The sequence below is a fragment of the Ziziphus jujuba genome, chromosome 10 (genome assembly GCF_031755915.1).
Source record: "Ziziphus jujuba cultivar Dongzao chromosome 10, ASM3175591v1".
NCBI classification, from domain to species: Eukaryota; Viridiplantae; Streptophyta; class Magnoliopsida; order Rosales; family Rhamnaceae; genus Ziziphus; species Ziziphus jujuba.
In genome coordinates, this window is record NC_083388.1 from 5773071 (window position 1) to 5791440 (window position 18370).

The 18370-nt window shown below is 31.0% G+C and overlaps 1 protein-coding gene and 1 long non-coding RNA gene across 3 annotated transcripts; both read left to right on the forward strand.

The window, feature by feature from the left end:
* Positions 1-11187: 11187 nt before the first annotated feature.
* Positions 11188-13454, forward strand: LOC107415298 (putative glycerol-3-phosphate transporter 5). Of its 2 annotated transcripts, XM_025072309.3 has the most exons (3): positions 11188-12208; positions 12686-13014; positions 13143-13454. In XM_025072309.3, the coding sequence occupies exons 1-3, from the start codon at positions 11218-11220 to the stop codon at positions 13170-13172; spliced, it is 1350 nt and encodes a 449-aa protein (XP_024928077.3). In that variant the 5' UTR covers positions 11188-11217; the 3' UTR covers positions 13173-13454. The 2 variants fall into 2 exon arrangements, with proteins under 2 accessions (XP_024928077.3, XP_015879083.3); XM_016023597.4 differs by having other exon boundaries at positions 12686-13454.
* Positions 13455-14382: 928 nt separating this feature from the next.
* LOC107415299 (uncharacterized) lies at positions 14383-16056 on the forward strand. The gene is made up of 3 exons (XR_003055728.3): positions 14383-14495; positions 14645-14695; positions 15438-16056. It is a non-coding gene; the product is annotated as an uncharacterized LOC107415299 (long non-coding RNA).
* Positions 16057-18370: the final 2314 nt, after the last annotated feature.

The following is an 18370-nucleotide window of genomic DNA, read 5'->3' on the forward strand; positions in this document are numbered from 1 at the left end:
AAATGTCCACAATTTGTTCTTGACCCAGTTTGACTCTTTTATTTCAAACATTTTATTTTCTTTTCTTGAGGGTTGCGTTTATAATGTTATAATTAACTTAAATTGTTATTGAATGAAAAGTGGGTTTCAAATCTATAAATATTAATATCATAGTATCTCCGGTAATTACCATATGAAATATATCATATCATAATATTTTCGGTAATTACCATATAAAATTAAAAAAGTATCCACCTTATCTATATCATATGAAATATAGCCCTCATTTTTTCATTTTAATTACATGAGTGCCCTTATTGACAGTTTTCTCCATTTAAATTTTTTTTTTGCTTTTAAAGTTTTTTTTAATAATATCATATGAACGAAATTGCTTTGGATGGGATTAAAGTTGGTGAGGCCACGGGTGTCTTAAATAGAAGAGATTTTACATACACATTTATATTTTAAAAAAAAAAATTCAAGAGGATTTAGTATTAAAATTTTTATTTTTATTATTATTAGAATCATTAAATTTATTTTCATTTTAATAACATTATTATCATTAAAAAAATTATTTATTAAATAGTAGATATCCAAATCCTAAGTGAATATCAATTTTTCTATTAGTAAAAGATGAAAAAGAAGGAAAATAATAAAACAACAGAAAAAAAAAAGTTAGTTAAAAAAGTGAAAAATGAAAACCAATAAGTTTTTAAATGATTGCTAAAAGACGACACAAAAAATAAAAAATAAAAAAATGGTTACTAAAAATTTTTAATTTGTTAAATTAATTTTCAAAACCAAAACGTAAAATTGTTAGTTGTACTTTTATGATCAACTTTTCAAAAATTAAAAGTTACAAATATGGAGGACATTGTAATATTTTTTTATTTTTAAAAAAAATTGCAAAGACAAGAGTTGAAGAATTTTAATTTAGCACATATACAACTAATAATTTTTGAGATTTGGTATTAAAAATTAATTAAAAATTTAAAAATTTAACGATTTTAATACTAAATTCTTTTGAATTTTCTTTTTTAAATATAAATGTTTATATTAAAATCTCTAATTGTTTAGAGATCATCCAAGGCAATTTCGTATTTAGGGTTAATTACATTGGACATTTTCAAAATTTTTCTTAATTACAATCGGTATCTTTAATATGTTCATAATTATATTACACACCCTCAAGTTTCTTTTAATTATAATCAGATACTTTTATGTTTCATAATTACATTGCACACCTTCGATGTTTTTCCCTTAATTACCATCGGATACCTTCATATTTCCATAATTACATCCGCTTTTCTTTCGACAAAACTTTATCTATAAAAATGTACTTTCTTTATCTTATATGGCAGTTAAAATTTTATTAATTGTCCTTTATATATATTAATTAAACGTGAATTTTAATTGATTTGAAAAATAAAGTTTTTTTAATTTGAAAAGGTTGAAGCCCAATAGATAATAAATACAAGAATAACTAGGTCACCTTTGTGATATTATATATTTTTATAAATTATGCCTTTTATAGTGATTCTAATTTGTCGCTATTTTCTTTTCTTTAATTTTTTTTTTCTTAATTTTCTTTTTTTCTTGGTAGAACTGTTATATATCATGTTAAATATCGTAAAGTGCAAGAAACATTTTTAAAATTCTATAGGCATGGATAACCTGCATAACTTTTAACGGTTACATATAGAAAAGAAACTTTATATATATGAACAAGTAAGGATCTTAGTCCTAAAATCCCACATTCTTTAATTGCAAAATACATGCTAGTCTTCATCTTTTCATATTTGGTTAACTTCCTAAAATTTTTCCATGAACAACTCCGACCCAAATGTGGCCAAACAAGAATGGCTAAACTTGTTTGGTCATTCATTTTCAAAGACAAGTTTTGAAAACAAATTTAAAAAAAAAAATTAAAAAACATAAAAATTATGTTTTAAACATTTCAAAAGGTATCGTAAAAATTGATAGTTATTCTTGTACTTACTATCCATTGGGCTTCAACTTTTTCAAATTAAAAAAAAAATTTATTTTTCAAATCAATCAAAATCCACATTTAATTAACATATACAAGGAACAATTAATAAAATTTTAGCTGCCACATAAGAGAGAAAGTACATTTTTATGGATAAAATTTTATCAAAAAAAAGATAGATGTAATTATGAAAATATAAAAATATCCAGTTGTAATTAAAGAAAAAACCTCAAAGATGTATAATGTAATTATAAAAATATAAAAATATTCGATTGTAATTAAAAAAAATTTTAAAAATATATAATATAATTATGTAAATATTAAAAATATCAATTATAATTAAAAAAAATCTCGATGCCTAATTAACCTTCGTATATATGATATTATTCAAAAAACTTTAAAAGCAAAAAAGAAATTTAGAAAGAGAAGACTGTCAATAAGGGCACTTGTGTAATTAAAACGAAGAAATGTGGGCTATATTTTATAGGAAATATGTATTGATTTTGGCAAAAAAATAAAGGACACGTGTAATATGTAATAAAAAAAAAAGAATGCACAAGCGAGTGTTAGAGCAAGTGTTGCTAGCACTGCTCAATTATTTTACACTCTGTGATCAAATCATTAATTTGGATGGTCTAAACGACAAATGGAGTTGTTGGATTGATAGATGACCCATGGGCTCCACGCTGAAAATGATTGGACCAAATTCCCAATTGTTTGATTCGGAATTTACAAGGGCCTAAACTTTTATTTATTTATTTATTTTTTTTTGGAAAACACTTCTGAAAATTGCCTTTGAGCCTCGTTGCCTCGATAGCTAATAAAAGTATTTCAATAAATTCATCAAAATTTCACCTCCAAAAAAAAAAATAAAAAAAAATAAAAAGCTATATCAAAAGAACCTCTCAGTTCAAGTTATAGAACTCCATCAACCCAATTGTTTTGTTATCCAATATTTTTATTTCATGTTTGCCCAAATATCCAATTCTACAAAAACAAACTATCTTAGTATGAATTTTAGCAACAATCCAAAAAATAAATAAATAAATAAATAGCTACGTTAACATCAAGAAGTTTAATTGTTTATTAGTTGGCGGTGCGCAGGTGGCACTTGCATACCTCAACACCCATGAGCAATAGTGTTTAATATCATATATTAAAACCACTGAAAGTTTAGCCATAATATAAATTGTTATCCTTGGTTTTAAATAATTCCAAAATATCCTCCACCATTAATCAATTTTGATAAGTTAACTTAGCAAGGATATTGTCGTAAGTGCGTAAAATTAAAAATTACCCCCCCAAAAACAAAATAATAATAATTTTTTTTAAAAAAACGTGCCAAAAAAGGTCAAGATAAGGTTTGCAGATTTCAAATGACCCACATCATCTCTTCTCTTCTCTTCGAAGATCTAAAAATTAGCAAAACATCTCATACCGACAAATCTAAGGGTGTTTATTGTTCGTTTTCGATCAATGAACAAAAATAATTGATCAATCAATCAGTTAATCAATCAGTTAATATCATAAAAGAAAATATTTTTCAACTTTTGAAAACTGATGAAAATCAATTTTGGACCAACAAAAAAATCAATTAACTTTGATTTTTTTTTTTTTTTTTTTATAGGTTTTTGGTTCATTGTTCGTTCACTTTTTTTCACATATTAAATATAACTATTTTAAAAATTTTTGGGTTGGTAAAGTTTCCAAAACCAACTAGGACAACGGCTGTCTTCGCTTGATTGGTTCAATTAATAAATTGGTCGTGATCGGTTTTTCGGTTAAATTGCAAACACTTGGCACAAATCCAACCCAAGAACAATATGAAAATCATTGAGTTTAAAAGGTAAGAGTTTTCAAATTTAAACGCTAGTAATCTTGATCTCCTCGACAAACCTCAACTAACATAGCAAAATGGGTATGTCAGAGCAAGTTTTAGTTTTGGAGTTTGGACTAAACAAAGGTTTATGAAATTTGGTGGGGTAATGGTATTAGCAAGGTTATGGATTTGGAAGGGAAAGTTTTTTCTATTTTTGTTATGGGGTTTTGATACTTTGAATTGTAGATTTGAGGTCATGAGTGGCATTTTACAACTAATTATGAGGGTTTTTGTTTTATGATGTAATTATCCCTATAAGTTTGGGATTTTTTTTTATTTTTATTTTTTGACAATAAACTTAGGTAGAATATTGCTTTGCTTTGATTGAATCTCTTGCTTTTTTATTTTATTTTTATTTTTCTTTTTTTCAATTGGCGTAATGAATTCATTGGATATAGTATAGTTTATGAGTCTATAATACATTTGTTGTTTTCTTGGGTGACAGTACTTTATGGATTGAGGGCCAAGCTGTTTTTCAGGCCTTGTTAAGTGCTAGAAGAATGGGCTTTTTCTAATGTGGAGGTGATGGTCGTTTGCTTGGAGTGGTCCGGCACGCTTGCTGCCAGGGAAAACATTCAAAAAGAAAAACACATACTTTTTATTTTTTTTACAATTAGAAATTATATATAATTTTATTATAATATTTTAACACAATCATATATCCATTTATTAACACAAATAAAAAACGAAAAAATTAAAACAAAACATAAATAAAAATAACACTTTTCATTCCTTTAAATCTTTAAAAGTCATTTAGAATTGATTCTATACCATTTTTTAAAAAAAAACATATTAATCTTTTCTAAATGAAAGTGCAGAAAATTAAAAAAAATAAATAACTCAGGACTTATTGATTCCTTGTGTGACAGGAAAAAGAGAACGGTTTTTTTTTTTTTTTTTTTTGGCTTGGAAAGGAAGACGTAAATAAGTAAACATAACAGAATGAAGTAGCTAGCCACAACAATCGCTATGTATTTTAGTAAAAATGAGACTCCACACCTTATGGCTTTTTTATTTTTATTTTTTTATTTTCCTATTTAGTGATTGAAATATATAATTTGTTAAAATTATATATGCTCTATTTTTAAAGCTTACACCTTATTTAAACATATATTGCTAAGTCTTTCTTACTTTTGCGAGGTTTGATAAACTTGATAAAGTCCCAATTATTTCGGATCCACCAAGCAAGTTTGGCAAAACTATAGAAACACAATTTGAAAATCATTTTTTTTTTCTTCTTTTGGACGAGAGAAATCTCATTTTTTTCGGACGAATGTTACAAAAGAAAAATGCTATGAACTATATATCAACTATGACTGTGGTAGTTATAGCAATACATCAGGGTACCGATATGGATTGATTGGATGCATGAAAGAATGAAGGGTTTTTTTAGTTAGGATTTTCTTTTAATGGTTTAATAGTGGGCCTCTATATTTTTACATTATTATTTTAAAACATAGTTTTTTAGCCAAAAAGTTTTAAATAATATTTAAAGTTCTATTAAGTATTTAGAACTAACAGTATAAAAATTATGAAAATAAACTATCTACAACTAACTAATTCTTAAACATATGACATCTTGTGAACACTTTTCATGTTATATGATATCTTTTCTACTTTTCATTTTATGAAAATAATAACTACAGCATCATAGAACTTCTGATTCTTATTTGATAGAAAAGTTTATATTTATCCATTTATTTCATGCAGAATGTGTTGCATTGGCACATTGTAGATGCACAATAATTTTCTTTAGAGACACATGTAACCAAAACTATGGTACTACTATTGCTTTCAGCAAATCAGCTTTATTTTTTTTTGGTTTTTTTTTTAATGGGATATTGGAATAATTAGTTTAAGAATTTGGATTTTGGATTTGATAACCTAGTTCGGAAGAAAACCTAAACCAATTATTAGTTGAACTCTAATATAAATAAATAAAATACGATATCAAGTAAAGTTTGTAAAATGCCTTAGTGGTTAGGTCTGCGAACCGAAAAGAAACAGAACTACCAAAAAGAATTCCCTTTTCCCTTCGGTCACCATGGCTGCCAAAAGAATCAGATGGACGATGAAGAAGAAGAAGAAGAGGAAGAAGACCGACTTTCAGAATTACTATCAACAAAATCTTTTCATACCTTCCAACCGTGGTTGCGGTGAAGATGAGTGTTCTTTCCAATGGTTGGAAGGACCTTTGGGTTTGGGACAGGGGCTTATACTTTGAGGAATGTTTGACGCTGTCCAAAGGCAAATTTGAGTGAAAGAAATTCATCGACGTCACGACAAAGTGTATGAAAATCAAACTCAAACTCCTCCACAACAACATAGATAGATTTAAGCTTTGTATGCGTTATATAGGTCGTGGTAAATTCATAGATGATTGGCTGACCGATATCGTCCGCAAGACCAATGTTATATAGGTCGTGGTAAGCTTCCCCCCCTTTCGGGTTTGGTACGCTGTAAGTTTTAAAAAGTTATAATCTGATATCAGAAGTGTTAGATCCTAATAGATTCCTAATGATTCATCCATTTTTTTAATCTTAATTTCATTCTTTTTCTTTATTTCATCAATAATGGTGAGTTTTTTAATCATCTGCGATGAATGATAAAGTTCATAAAAAAAATAATGATCTTGTCATCAGATATAAATTTATGAAATTTAAAGGGTATCAAATGTAAATAAATAAATTAATTAAAATTTTCAAAACAAACTAACCTAACTACACGGTAATAAAGTGCATTTAACCATAATAAAAATACATAATATATATATATATATACACTAGTTAAAAAAAAAAAAGACTTGGGTGAAAAATAAGTAATAAAAAAAATATATTTTTTTCTTGAAGGCTCTCATATTAGAAATACTGATAAAAATAATATAAAATTGTTAATAAATGATAATTTTATAAATTAATAATTAAAAATGCAATTTAATAATTACATTACATTATTATTAAGGAAAATTTTCATTTTACATCTTTTTGTTTTGGGCTAACTACACTTAGATTTCATGCTTTTGAAAAATTGTCACAAATCTTCCATGTGGTTAATTTTTACCAGTTAGTTTTAACAATTAAATGATAAAATTATATTTTCATAATATTATTCAATCATAAAATATAAATTTTTAACTTTTGTTTAGCTTTTAATTTTTAAAATTGACTGATAAAAACTGATAAATGAGCTTGTTTTGATAGATATAAAAAAAATAATAACATCAAAGGGATCTTAACAATGATTTTGCAAAAATATGGGTCAAAATGTAATTACAATATAATTGAGGGGATCTATATGAAATTTGTCCTATTATTAATTCTTAATGTTATTTGAAAATTTAAAATGTTAAGATTAGTTGATATGTAAAGTTACAGATTTCTTTCCTTCTATTTTTTATTTTTCCTTTCTATACTAAACAAGTGATGGAAAAGTAGGTAATTTTGATCTCCTTGATCCTAATCGGAAAGCTAATGCATGGGTCTAGTGCTTTCCATTAACTGTTCAAATCTTGTGTTTGATGAATTTTTGGTACCTTCTTTTTAGCGCCAGGCTAAAACTTGTCCACGCTTCGTGTTTGAATGATCATTTCCCATCACTTTTTCGGCTCTTTCATGATATACCAAACAAAAAGGAGATAGATTGGAATCTTTCCATCCCTTCATTCTTCCATAGAAATATTTCTTGGAGACTTTTAAAGTTTGCATTAATTTTAATTTAGTTTTCTAGGTTTTAAAATTACAACTAGCACCCTTATAAAAAGGTGTTGATGATATTATTCTAATGGGTGTGAATAAAATAATAGAAGGAAAATGATGGTTATTTACAACCTAAAGGGAGATTAATAATATTTTTAAAACTAGGATGATTAAATTATATTTAAATTAAACCTCAATGGAATGGATGAAATTAACCATTTTTCCATTCCTCCTCCTTCTTCCAACATTCCTACCAAATCGAAGCTAACTCTAATTTTGGTCTAAGGAGAAAGACAAATGATTGAAGAAAAATAATATTTTCACTTTTCAAAAATGAAAAAAAAAAAAATTCAATTACAATGACTTGGCAAAGTTGTTATCACAGCACTAGAAGAGCCCTCGAAGTTGGATTTCCTTTTTAAAAAAAAAATAATAATAACAGACCTGAAATTTCAATAGAATTCAATTTTAAAATTTCAAAACTAAAAAGGGAAAATAAATATGGCTACTTTTGAATATTCAAATCTGTATAGAACTATATAAAATTATTTTTGCATTGCAAAACAAATTTTTTTTTTTTTTTTAAAAAAGAGCTAAGCTAAGTAAGAAGCTTAAGGATAGTTTGGCTAAGTAAGAAGCTTAAGGATAGTTTGGCTAGCTGTTTTTAAATAGTTTTTAATTTTAGATTACAAAAAATTGTTATTTAAAAAGCTTATAAGATATTTGATTGTTATTTTTTGAAAACAAAAACAATGAAAAAAATAAAAATTAGTACATAACATTTCTTTGTTTTCCTTTATTTTAAAAATAATTTTAACACAATAAAAAATATTCGAATAATTAATTTGGTATCACCTAACCAGATTGAGACCTAAAATCACCTAAATGGGGTTGGAATCCTTGATCGTTCGAATGAGTCTAGGGTTCGAAACACCCAAATGGGTTTGATGTCCAGGGATTGCCCGAATGGACTTGAGGCTCAGAACCACCACAATGCGCCCAATCATAAGACTACTTGAATGGGCTAGGTACCTAAGATTGCCTGAACGAGCCGAACACTCAAAAGCACCATAACAAGTTTGAGATCCTAGATTGCCAGCTAGTTGTTTTTAAAACTATTCTCTAAAACAATTATAAAGCATTTCGCCATTATTTTCTGAAAACAATTTCTAAAAACAAAAACAATGAAAAAACAAAAATTAGGAAACAACATTTTATTATTTTCTTTTGTTTTGGAAATAATTTTTACATGCTAAAAAAGTCATCCAAAACACCAATATTTAGTATCACCCGAAGGGACTGAGGCCTAAGATCATGGTTGAGGCTTGAGATTGCCCAAACGGAGTCAAGACCCTGGGCCTAAAAATACCCGAATGGGCACCGATGTCTGGGGACTGCCTGAATGGATTCAAGGTCTAGGACCACCTGCACGGGGCTTAACACATATAACTGCTCGAATGAGCCAGATACACAAGTCTGTCTAAATGAACCGAGCACTTGGGAGCGCCATAATGGGCCCAAGATCTTGGATTGCCATACAATTCTTACTTTTCCAAAACAATATAAAATTGGTTTTTGTTCTTTATTCAAAAAAACAATATTTTAAAATTAGAAAACAAAAAACCTAACCAAAGAGGTCTCAAATATCTCTTTTTTTTCCTAAATAATAGAAAATTATTTTTTGTTCTCTATTTAAAAATAAAAAACAAGGACAAAGAAGCTTCTAAGTTTTTCACAAGGACAAAGAAGCTTTTAAGTTTTTCTTAGATTGTAGGGATGTGAAAAAAGCCTAAACACGCAAAACTCAATCAAACTTGTTTGGAAAAATCTATAAAACGTAAATTGTAAAATATTTAAAAATGTTAATTTATTGCATATTTATATTTCATTTGACTTGTATGAATCATATCTTGTGATGAAAAAAAGTTTTAGTTGATTTTTTAAAATTATTTTAACCTAATATCAAGCCCTTTTATATAAATTTAACCTAAATTAAACCCATTTGTATAAATCATTCTATTCCACGTATATAAATTATGGTCATTCATTGTATTCATGCAGATCTAGTTGATAATATTTTTGTTTTACTAATTGAACCACAATAAATAACACCTATTTAAAAACAAAAACAAAAGCAAGAAAACCAAAACAAAATCATTAAATAGCACTAAATAAAATTTAAGTAATTGAAAAACCTAATTTAAATCAAAATTTTAAAAGTTATTCACATTCTTAAATAATAGCTTCTCTTTTCCTTAAAACAAAATAAAAAATTCTAAAATCATGTTTATAGAAATGATTTGACCAAAACTAAAATTACAAAAATATAAACTTACAAATTTAGCATAAGCCCAAACCCACCTAATTTTTATTTTGAATTGAGTTTGGTCTTTATTTGCTATATAAGCCCCAATCCAAAATCCAGCTACTTTCTGGATGGCTTGATGCCCAACCTAATTGATTCACTCATTATAATTAGATAATTATTTTCTCTACTTGTTAAACTTATTACAAATAGCCTAAGCAAAAAGCTAGGATATTTGGGTTTAGTCCAAATTTACACTCATAATATTAAATTATCAATTTTTTTTATAAAAAAGTCAAAAAAAGCCCAACCCAGAAGAACCAAATCTGAGCCAAATTTACATTTTGATAAGGATATTTAGAGTTATTAGATTGCCTAAAATTAAAAAAAAGCCCAAAAAAATCCAGTCCATAAAAACCAAATTATATCCCTATTAGTTGGCATCTAACACTAAGTAGCAGATAATGTATGATACCATAGATATATATATATATATATATATCACAAGCCCAAAGGGAATAGAAGAATTTGTACAAGTGCTTTAGCCCAAGCTTTCTCTAACGCCAATGGCCGTTAACATTCTTGGGCCTGTTGAAGGAGGAGACATTGAAGCTGATCTGAAGCAATCCTTTCTCTGCCTATTGGAGAAGAAAAGGGGGAAAATTTGTTTGTGGGCCTCAAGAAGTTGATGGAGTGCATGAGTCCAGTTTTGAAGACGATCTAGGGGTTACTCTCGAGGCTATTGTAGGGGGTGGATTAGGGGGAATTTGGCCCAATACCCCTGTAGGACCGAGCTTCATGAATTTTACCCCCTCAATTCATTTCTTTTTTGATCTACCCCTCCAATCTTTTAAAATCCCAAAATACCCTTATGTGTTATTTGTTTTATATGTTTTTTTCTTTCCTTTCTTCGACTTTTCCCCTCCATCTCTTTATCCATAACCAGACCTTAGGAGCCCTCTGTTTCCTTTCATGAATCGGCCGGATTGTAAGCGTGGAGACTGCGCGTTTTGAAGGAGATGGTGAAGAGGCGACTCAGAGAGAAAACTGCAGGATTTTAGAGAGCCCTAGGAGCAGAAGCAGAAGCAACAGGTAGGCAACAGCTCTAATTTTGGTTGTCTGTTAGTGATGGATTCTATCAAAGCTCTCCAGAATCATAGTTGTCTTTTTTTATTTTTATTTTATTTTTTTATTTTTATAATATTATAATTAGTGAATTCACAGACCTACTAATTAAGGCCCTCATCCATCATTGTCTTCTTCTTTGATCAATATATTTAGGGTTATATAAATTTTGAAGCTTTTTTTATGTCTAGGGGTTTCTGTGTAGATTGCTGTGTTGTTGTTGTTGTTATTTTGAAGTTGGATTACAATGCCATCCAAAAATCTAAACCCACCTCCAGGTCTCAATCTCTTCCCATCTCTCAAACCCCCACAAAAAACTTTAGCTTTCCACCAAATCTTAGTCCTAGTAATAACTTTCCTCGCCTATGCTTCCTTTCATGCCTCTAGAAAACCTCCAAGCATTGTTAAGAGTGTTCTTGGACCAAATGATCACTCAAACTCATCCCTAACCGAGAGTAATTTGAACTCAACCTTATTGAATTCGAGCTCGATTGATGCTGGTTGGGCTCCTTTCAATGGTCCACGTGGAACACACCGGCTAGGCGAGCTAGATCTCACATTTCTTTCCGTATATTCCATTGGAATGTATTTTTGCGGCCATGTCGGTGATCGGGTCCATTTGAGGTACTTTCTTGTGTTTGGTATGATAGGCAGTGGCATTTTTACAATAATGTTTGGCCTAGGGTATTGGTTGGGAGTTCATGTTTTGGGATTCTTTCTTGCTGTTCAAGTGGTTTGTGGATTGTTTCAGTCAGTTGGGTGGCCTTGTGTGGTGGCAATTGTGGGAAACTGGTCTGGGAAAGAAAAGAGGGGCTTGATAATGGGATTGTGGAATTCGCACACCTCTGTGGGAAACATTGTTGGATCAATTTTAGCATCAGGTGTTTTAGAATTTGGGTGGGGATTTTCCTTTGTTTTGCCTGGAGTTTTGATGATTGTGGTTGGCATTGTAGTGTTTATGTTTCTCGTTGTTAGTCCGGATGATTTGGGGTTTGAGTCTCCCGGCAAGGAGATTGAAATGGATGCGGAAGTTGATAGTGTAAGGAGTTCAGAGGAGAAAGTGGAGTCAGAGAAAGCTGGTCTTCTTGAAACAGGGGACTCTGATTCTTTGGCCGCAATTGGATTCTTTGAGACATGGAGGCTACCAGGTGTAGCACCATTTGCTTTCTGTCTCTTCTTTTCAAAGCTGGTGGCTTACACTTTTCTATACTGGTTGCCCTTCTACATAAGGCACACAGGTACTTGGTCAAATAGGATGAGTTTATATGAATATGCCATAAAAATTTTCCTATAGGTTGTGCTATGACTTTCCCTTCAGAGTTGGATTATATTTGTCTTCTTGTGGTTAGTGCTCTATAATGCATCATGAATTGGCAATGGCAAGATGAGAATCTTGTCTCTGTTTCTTTGTTATTATTGTTATTATTATTATTATTTACTCTTTTCTTTCATGAAGAATGATGAGCATAAGAAACTCTTTGGCATCTGTGAACATACAGCTAAATCTGCTTTGTTTTGGGACTGCCAATAGGTTTCTTTTTCTGTGTCTTTCCCCATAAAGATAAATATGCCTTTGGGTATTTAATTTTTATCATGAAATAATTAAAGACTGCTAAACGATCAAATCTGCTTAATTTTCATGGGCTCCCCTATGCATTTGAATGTGTTACAATTTACAAGGTTCTCTTATTTATGAATTCTGTTTGGCATTTTAGCTGTTGCGGGAGTGCATTTGTCACACAAAACTGCTGGGATCCTTTCAACTATATTTGATATGGGAGGAGTCCTTGGAGGAATTTTGGCGGGATTCATCTCTGATGTAATTGAAGCTCGTGCTGTTACATCAATTGTATTCTTGTTGCTATCAATTCCAGCCCTCCTTTTCTACAGGGTTTATGGAAGCATCTCCATGTTTGCCAATATTAGTTTGATGTTTCTTTCTGGATTGCTTGTAAATGGTCCATACTCACTCATTACAACGGCTGTTGCTACTGATCTTGGTACTCAGACCATGGTTGGAGGAAATTCTCGTGCATTAGCTACTGTAAGTGCAATTATAGATGGCACTGGTTCTGTTGGGGCAGCTTTAGGCCCACTATTGGCAGGGTATATTTCCACTAGGGGATGGAACAGTGTCTTCTTAATGCTAATTCTTTCTATTTTCCTTGCAAGTTTGTTCTTGATTCGTGTTGCCAGAACTGAGATTAAAGCGAAGTTGAATGAGGGAAAATGGTTTTGGAACAGCATAGGCGGTCATTGATGGATGGAGGATTTCTTCTAATGCTTCATTTATGCATGGGTTTTTTCTGGTCAGATTAGTTCATTTGGGGAAGAATACGGTCATGGATTAGTTACTTGAGCCATTATACATGTATGTATTTTGTATCTTATTCATTTTACACAGGTTAGTAGCTCTTATACATGTATAGAACCTATAAATTCCACAAGATATAAAATTTGTTCAACTTCTTTTTGGTTTCGGTATTTATCCCTAGTCCCTCTATCTGTTAAATCAGGTTTTTTTTGTTGTTTTATTCCTTTCATAACCAGGCATTGATAAATGTACCCTCTAATAAAGTTTATATTTTTGCTAGAAATTTTTGATGTTTTTAAGTTGACAATTCTTTTACATACCCTTTTTATCTGATTTGCTTTTTCGTCGATGGAATGTACGATCCTGGAGCTGTGCAGCGGTTTTAAAGAATTGAAGTATATGGTGCCATATCATAAAGGTAAGCCATAGCGGCTGAACCACTGGCTCTTTCCCTATAATAACCCCTCACCGTCCAGTAATATAATGGAAAGAATGATACATAAGTAGGGGAATTTGGCCCAATACCCCTGTAGGACCGAGCTTCATGAATTTTACCCCCTCAATTCATTTCTTTTTTGATCTACCCCTCCAATCTTTTAAAATCCCAAAATACCTTTATGTGTTATTTTTTTTATATGTTTTTTTCTTTCCTTTCTTCGACTTTTCCCCTCCATCTCTTTATCCATAACCAGACCTTAGGAGCCCTCTGTTTCCTTTCATGAATCGGCCGGATTGTAAGCGTGGAGACTGCGCGTTTTGAAGGAGATGGTGAAGAGGCGACTCAGAGAGAAAACTGCAGGATTTTAGAGAGCCCTAGGAGCAGAAGCAGAAGCAACAGGTAGGCAACAGCTCTAATTTTGATTTTCTGTTAGTGGTGTTGGGAATTTTTTTTTTTTGGGAGAAATTGTGAAAGAGAAATTGTGAAAGTTGTGGGAGGCATTTCTTGCTGAGAGATATGTATGATGATATGATGCTGGATGGAGTACAGCCAAGTAGGGATACATTCCATTCTGTCATCAGTTAGTGGAAAGGTGCTTTCATGTTTGTTATCATGGACTTTCATTCTTTCTGGAATTTTCCATTTGGTTGATTTTGTTTTGTTGCAGGTGGGTAAGCAAAATGCTCATTTCTTTGGTGTTACGATCAACGAGCAACAAGCCGAGTGTGGTATTGTAGTAAGAGTTACTTCAAATGCACAAAGCAAATTTAAGGTATGTATATTTCATATTTTTGCATTTAAATTGTTTATATACCATGTTTGATGACTATGAACTCTCTCTCTCTCTCTCTCTGCATCTGCATTTTCTTTTGTGTTGCTGGTGTGACATTAAATTTATAATCTAATTGCTTTATTTTCCAGTTACTTTATTTCGAGCAAGATGTGAATGGCGGTTATGGTTTGGCCCTACAGGTACCATATCTTCTTTCCTATTGTGTCTCCAATCCATTTTCCATTTTATAGTGCATATGGTTTTTGCATTCTGAAAGTTGTCATGGTTGTTTAAAAAATTTGAAGCATAGATGGAGTCAACAGTGCCAATGATCATATACAATTGGTAGAAATGTTTTGTAATAATCTTGTCATGTTAAACTGTCTGCTGTTATATCCTTCAAATTCTAAGTACTATGCGTCTCTAATTTATTTTCAAAGCATAAAATTGTGGCTGTGAAATTGTGATTTTGAATATCACACATGGGTAGAACTTAAAATTAGTAACCTACCTGTGAATGTGACAATGATGCTCAACTTCTCTTTTCAAGTGAATGTCATTGCATTGTTTCAAGTGGTCAAGTGGTATTGGTGTGGCATTTCAATGTATTTCTGTTCAGTCCTCTGACCTCAGTCCCAAGGGCTTTCTTACTTGCAATTTGACTACAATCCTTTAAACAATTGACTTATATAATTGTACTATGATTTTATGTAGCATGCTTCTTTTTATTTTACTTTGGTTCAGCAAATCTTTACCTTTAGTCAATAATTTTGTCATATGGAAATGCTTTTTTCCCCCCACCCCTCATCAAGCCATCTAAATTTCAATATATATCATTGACACACAAAAATCATGACAGTCAATTGCCTATTTAATTAAAATTCATTTAGCAGAATCTCTTCCTATGCACATGCATTTGACATTAGTGTGGTCTCTTTACAGATGGATAATTGATCCTCCTCTGGATGTCAATGTACCATCAAAACGCACACCATGGCCTGATGCCCCTCCTGAACTCCCTACCAATGAAAATGTAGTGTTGGGCATCCAAGAGCATGCTGTAAAGCATCCTACAAAGACCCGCACATCTAGATCAAAGAGACGAAGCAAGAGAAAGCATGACACAAGAACGGTGGACACACAGGTTGCTTCAAAGCATTCTGAACAAATTTGAAAATCTTAGCACGAAGACGGCTAGAGATACATGCTGCTGTGTGAATTTTAGGCATCATTCTTCAGCATCATAAAAAAATTTGAATTGCAAAGGCTTATTAGCACAGAGGCAGATGGCCTAACCTGGTATATGTGAAAAGAATCCTTCACGCTGGGCCAGTTGATAACAGGCATTGGAGTTTGAATTTTCACTTAATTTTTCACAAATTTTTTCTTTCTTTTATATATTTTTGTTTGGGATATCAGGATTCTGGTTCAGCATGCGGTATGCCAGCAAAGTCTTGCCGTGTCTGCTACCTTGTAGGACTTTGTATCCAATATGTTTTGAATCTTATACATAATCTTGGAACATAGGAATTATATAGTTGTGTTCAGCTGGATTTTCGTAGAAAAAAAGATACCAAAATGTAATAAACAAAAAAGAAAAAAAAAAAAAAGGAAACTTCCATATTTGTGAAAGGATCCAATTTCTTCCATATTCAGATTTTGTTTTTAGTTTTTGTACTTGATTCTCGTGTCAATATGATGTGTAAGGAAGGATGATAATTTAAATGGATGGTATCAATCACTTTTACATGAATGGCTCCATGGTAGTATGTCCAAATGATACTTGTTAGGAGGGAATTAATTGTCTGGCTTTTGTAAACTATTTAAATACATGGATACCTATGAAAGTGTCAAGTAAAAATAACAGTTTTCTCATTGACTGTCTCGAATACAGGTGATAATATTAAAACAACTTTTTTGACCATCCCTCATTTCTATCTACCCCATTAACTTCTGTCCTGCTACCACATTAAATGTATACTGTGTCTTCCTCTCTCTTTCTCTTTTGTTGGTTGTGTACCTTTCAGCCTTCTTTCTTTGCATTGACGAACATTGCAGAAAATCCCAAAATCTCTTCAGTTCAGTTCACTCTCCCTGCATCATCTGAAAATATTCATTGTGGAGCCCATACACTTCAAAAGTATGTAATTAAATTGTACGTTTGTGCAGATCGGAGTTAACGATTACCTGGTATGTGGATATATATACATATATATATACATAATTTGGCTTTATGCTACTTCTTTACATAATTTTTTTTATCATTTATAATAAATTTTTTCCATCTTAATGTTTTGAAATCATGAACTCCCAATAGTAAACATAAATGGGTTAATAAGTAAGCCAAAAAATAAATACAATATACTTCATATTAATTTTGTTAATTGATTTTACGAAAAAAATTTCCTAAAATATATTTTACGTATAGGTGATAGATAAAGTCAATATATTAGCCTAAGAATAAGAATTTAATTAGTCAATATTGTATTAAAAAAATAACATTTACTATAATTCATATGGAAATGGTCTCAGTGATCATTATTTTCCTACCAATTTACATGCAAGGTCATTGTTGACAGCTCCACTTAATAATGAATAAAGAAAAGGAGCAAAGTTTTTTCGCCTGGACCATCTCCAAAAGACCACAAAACTTTCTTTTTTTTTTTTTTTTCCCTAAAGCAACTGGGTTTCAAATTTCAAACCCATAATTTATTTATTTATTTATTTATTCCCAATTCAGTTCTGGTGAAAATTTGTTGTCCAGTTAACCAGATAAGTGAAAATTCGCCGAATGAGCATGGATATGTACCTGCTGCATTGGAAAGGATCGAATAATAGGACTCCTTAAGTCAAAACTTTGTACCACAAAAAAAAAAAAAAAAAAAATAAAAAATAATATAAAAATTGGCAAAAGGTACGAACTGTACACCCTCGGGAAATTACCGACGAAACTGTCGGTAATTTTTCCAGAAGGCATTTGTAGTTTCCCGACAGTTTCGTCGGTAATTACCCGAGGGTGAACAATGTAAATATTTTTTGCAAACTTTCATACACTTTTATGAAATTTTTTGATTTTCTCTCCTTAGTACAATTATAGAATCCATGTTTTGCATGTTTTTTCATTCAACACACATTAGGGGGCTTGTGGGGTAAAAAAAAATGGCAAAATATGCGTACTGTACACCCTCGGGAAATTAGCGACGAAACTGTCGGTAAGTTATCCAGAGGGCATTTGAAGTTTCCCGACATTTTCGTCGATAATTTCCCGATGGTGAACAATATACATATTTTTTGCAAACTTGGATACACTTTTATGAAATTTTTTAATTTTCCCTCCTTAGTACAATTATAAAATCCATGTTTTGCATGTTTTTTCATTCAACACACCTTAGGGGGCTTGTGGGGTAAAAAATATTGGCAAAATGTGCCTTACTGTACACCCTCGGGAAATTACCCACGAAACTGTCGGTAATTTTTCCAGAGGGCATTTGTAGTTTCCCGACAGTTTCGTTGGTAATTTCCCGAGGGTGAACAAAGTACTTATTTTTTACAAACTTTGATACACTTTTATGAAATTTTTTGCTTTTCTCTCCTTAGTACAATTATAGAATCCATGTTTTGCATATTTTTTCATTCAACACACCTTAAGGGGCTTGTGGGGTAAAAAAAATTGGCAAAAGATACGTACTGTACACCATCGGGAACTTACCGACTAAACTGTAGGTAATTTTTCCAGAGGGCATTTGTAGTTTCCCGACAGTTTCGTCGGTGATTTACCGAGGGGGAACAATGTACAAATTTGTGTACAAATTTTTTGCAAACTTGGATACACTTTTATGAAATTTTTTGCTTTTCTCTCCTTAGTACAATTATAG

Excerpts from the sequence above, each read along its gene's own strand:
- LOC107415298 (XM_016023597.4), top strand. The coding sequence starts at position 11,218 with ATGCCATCCAAAAATCTAAACCCACCTCCAGGTCTCAATCTCTTCCCA. Across the intron at positions 12,209-12,685 it reads CTTCTACATAAGGCACACAG|CTGTTGCGGGAGTGCATTTG; the intron begins GTACTTGGTCAA and ends TTGGCATTTTAG.